The sequence below is a fragment of the Candida margitis genome (genome assembly GCF_024628925.1).
Source record: "Candida margitis strain CBS 14175 chromosome Unknown scaffold157, whole genome shotgun sequence".
NCBI classification, from domain to species: domain Eukaryota; kingdom Fungi; phylum Ascomycota; class Pichiomycetes; order Serinales; family Debaryomycetaceae; genus Lodderomyces; species Lodderomyces margitis.
In genome coordinates this window covers 1-2,662 of record NW_026261825.1, presented here as the reverse complement: position 1 = coordinate 2,662, position 2,662 = coordinate 1, and the positions used below count along the sequence as shown (strand labels likewise).

The 2,662-nt window shown below is 41.4% G+C and overlaps 1 protein-coding gene across 1 annotated transcript; it reads right to left on the bottom strand. All coding sequences in view use genetic code 12, as the record gives it.

Annotated features, from left to right (window-relative positions):
* Positions 1-45: 45 nt before the first annotated feature.
* On the bottom strand, positions 46-1,854 carry CANMA_003377 (uncharacterized protein; the record flags this gene model as incomplete). The annotated part of the gene is made up of 1 exon (XM_051815548.1): positions 46-1,854. The coding sequence occupies one exon, from the start codon at positions 1,852-1,854 to the stop codon at positions 46-48; it is 1,809 nt and encodes a 602-aa protein (XP_051671016.1).
* Positions 1,855-2,662: the final 808 nt, after the last annotated feature.

Below are 2,662 nucleotides of genomic sequence, written 5' to 3'. Positions count from 1 at the left end.
TGCACACCATTAGGTTGAACAATTAGTAGTTCTTTCAAGTTCCCTTCAGCTTCTTACCGGATTCCAATTAGCCGGCAAGGAAAAAGACTCCCGCCAACGTGAACGCTTACCCCTAAACTTCAAATTTTTAAAAGAACCTTCGTCTTCAGTGTGAGCAATGCCACCCTCTACACGAGCATTTAAATTACCTTCAAACTCATGGGCATTCGCATTGCCTTCCCCTGGCAGCTTTTTTAACCATGCCATCCACTTGTGGTACATTTGCTTTAAATTGTGGTCTTTACCCTTAGTCCTGGATTCTCCATCTCCATACTTGGACAATTTGCTCTTTGAATGAGAACCCGCTATTCCATGGCCGCCTTGACCACCTGTATCGGAATTGGCACTTGTTGCAAGAGAACCAGCGCCTCCTGCATGAGCGCCTTCACCTCCAGTACGCAGATACTTTTTGCCTCCCGTCTTGCCACCTTCATCCGATTTAGAGCCTTCACTTTTGGAGCCTTCACTTTTGGAACGCGAACCTCCACTTCCCAAATATGAACCCTGTGTACTTGGCTTTATTAAAATATCCTCAAGCGCTGTAAATTGACCACTTGTCATTTCGAAGTCGGTAGTATTAAGTAAAAGTAGAAGTAAACATCCCACCGTACTGATGTTGCTATTCATTTCATTAAAGTTTCGAACATTGAGCAGAACCTTTTTGATGCCCTCGGTATCTTCTATACCAATGTATCCAACCCTCGCAATCATGTAGGGGGTAATTAGGAAAGCGAGTTTTGATTTCGTAAGATATAAGGATGCTATTATTTGACCAAGTATTTTTACATGGCCTTCAGTATCCTCGTCGTAAAATGATCCTAGGTGACCCAATTTTACCTCGGCCACCCAGAGGATATCAGTCGCTTCGGGGGCTCCTTCCCCGCCTGCTTCTAGCACATTCCTCGTTGCCTCGTGCTTAACCCTCCCTTCCTGTAGCTCATGTTTCCTAACACAGTAATCAGGGCGTTTCTTTATCGTTTTGTTATATTTTTGAATCTTAAGGAGATGTTCCTGTAGTAATTGAGCATCATGTTTAGTGTTTTCTTGAGCACTGACAAACATAATGATCGGAAACAAAAACGTTTTAGCAAACTGACTAGCCCAGGGAGCCTCAATGGATGCAATCATATCCACAGGTGGAAGCAGAAATGAGGGGAGGGATAATGAGCTCTTGCAAAACTTCTCTACTTGGATTTTCATCAAATCCATGGGATCAAGCTTTGTCGTATTCTGTGTCACGTTTAGTTGAACTTCATTATACTCATCCTCGTTGAGACCGGTAGTCGAAACCCCATGCCTTCCTTCAACAGCAATTATATTTGGTGTGAAAAATATAGCCATTGAAATGGTTATGAGATTGGATAAAGAACGTTTGAAATTTATTTGCTCTGTCCAGTGACTCCACGCATAATGTTCAATATCACGAATAATATCCTGTAGAATTAATTGAATTTTACGGGTTAGTGTTTCTCTCAATGGTGGTTTTTTTAGGTCCAATAATTTGGTTACTTCTCTAGTGATTTGAACAACCTTTTCTCTTTCGGTTTTATTTAGCAAATCGAAAGATTCCTTGTACAGATTGAGCATTAGTCCCTCTATTTCTTGATCTGTTGCTTTCCTTCTTCCATTTTCACCTCCTTCAAGCAGTTGCTCATAGCTCTCAAACACGTCCTGTAATGTGTGGTTGTTTTTACTTTCCCCTTTTAAACTCTTGGCAAAAGCCTCAATTTGTAGGTCCACCCAAAGACCATCAAATAGTTCAGTTGTAGCATCTTGTGATCTCATATCCCCACTAGAACTCGATTGCAGTGACATCAGCTTCGGTGTATTTAAAACCACACAAATGGTCGCAAAAGTGTTTATTTCAAATTTGTCCCACATCAAACGAAGTCAGAAAAAAAAAATAGTCCCCATTTTGTGCTTCTGTCAAATACCACCAAATACAAATGAATGCCACGCAATTCAAAGCAAGTTTTGAACAACTTTAGTGCTCATGTATACCACCCAAATTATAATTGTCTAAATTGTATATTGTGTATAGTTCAACTGGCGTGTACCACCGTTTTAAGTGCACTTTTACCTCTTTTGTAAAATCACGAGTAACAGTATGCTCGAAGTCTGTCAAATCTATATCGTCCAAACCATAAAAGTGGTAGCCAACGACCCCAAATGAGAGATCGGGACTGAGAACTTTCATGTAGTGGGTGAGCAACAGAGAGTAAACTTCCAGAGGTCCTCTCCACCAGTTGATGCTACTGTTGGGAAACTGTGGGCACAAATCGCACACAGCTCTTGCTTCACACTCACGACAGTCCTGACTTGAAACAATAAGGGATCTTAATTTGACATGCCTGAAGCATTTGAGGTCCTGAAGTGCATAAGGCGCGTACATTTTGCCTGCAAATCTTAAACATAATTGCACCAATTTGGGAAAGTCTTCTTCCAAGTCACTGCTAGAGAACACAGTTTTCACATTGATGTCCCCCTTTATGGACAACTCCCGTAGACAACTGGTGTCGAAAATATCACATAACGGGTAATTCATTGTCGTGGAACCGGAGCCATGGTGAATTTGCAACACGTGTAACTTCCAATTGTAGCGAAAACGCATATACCTATGATC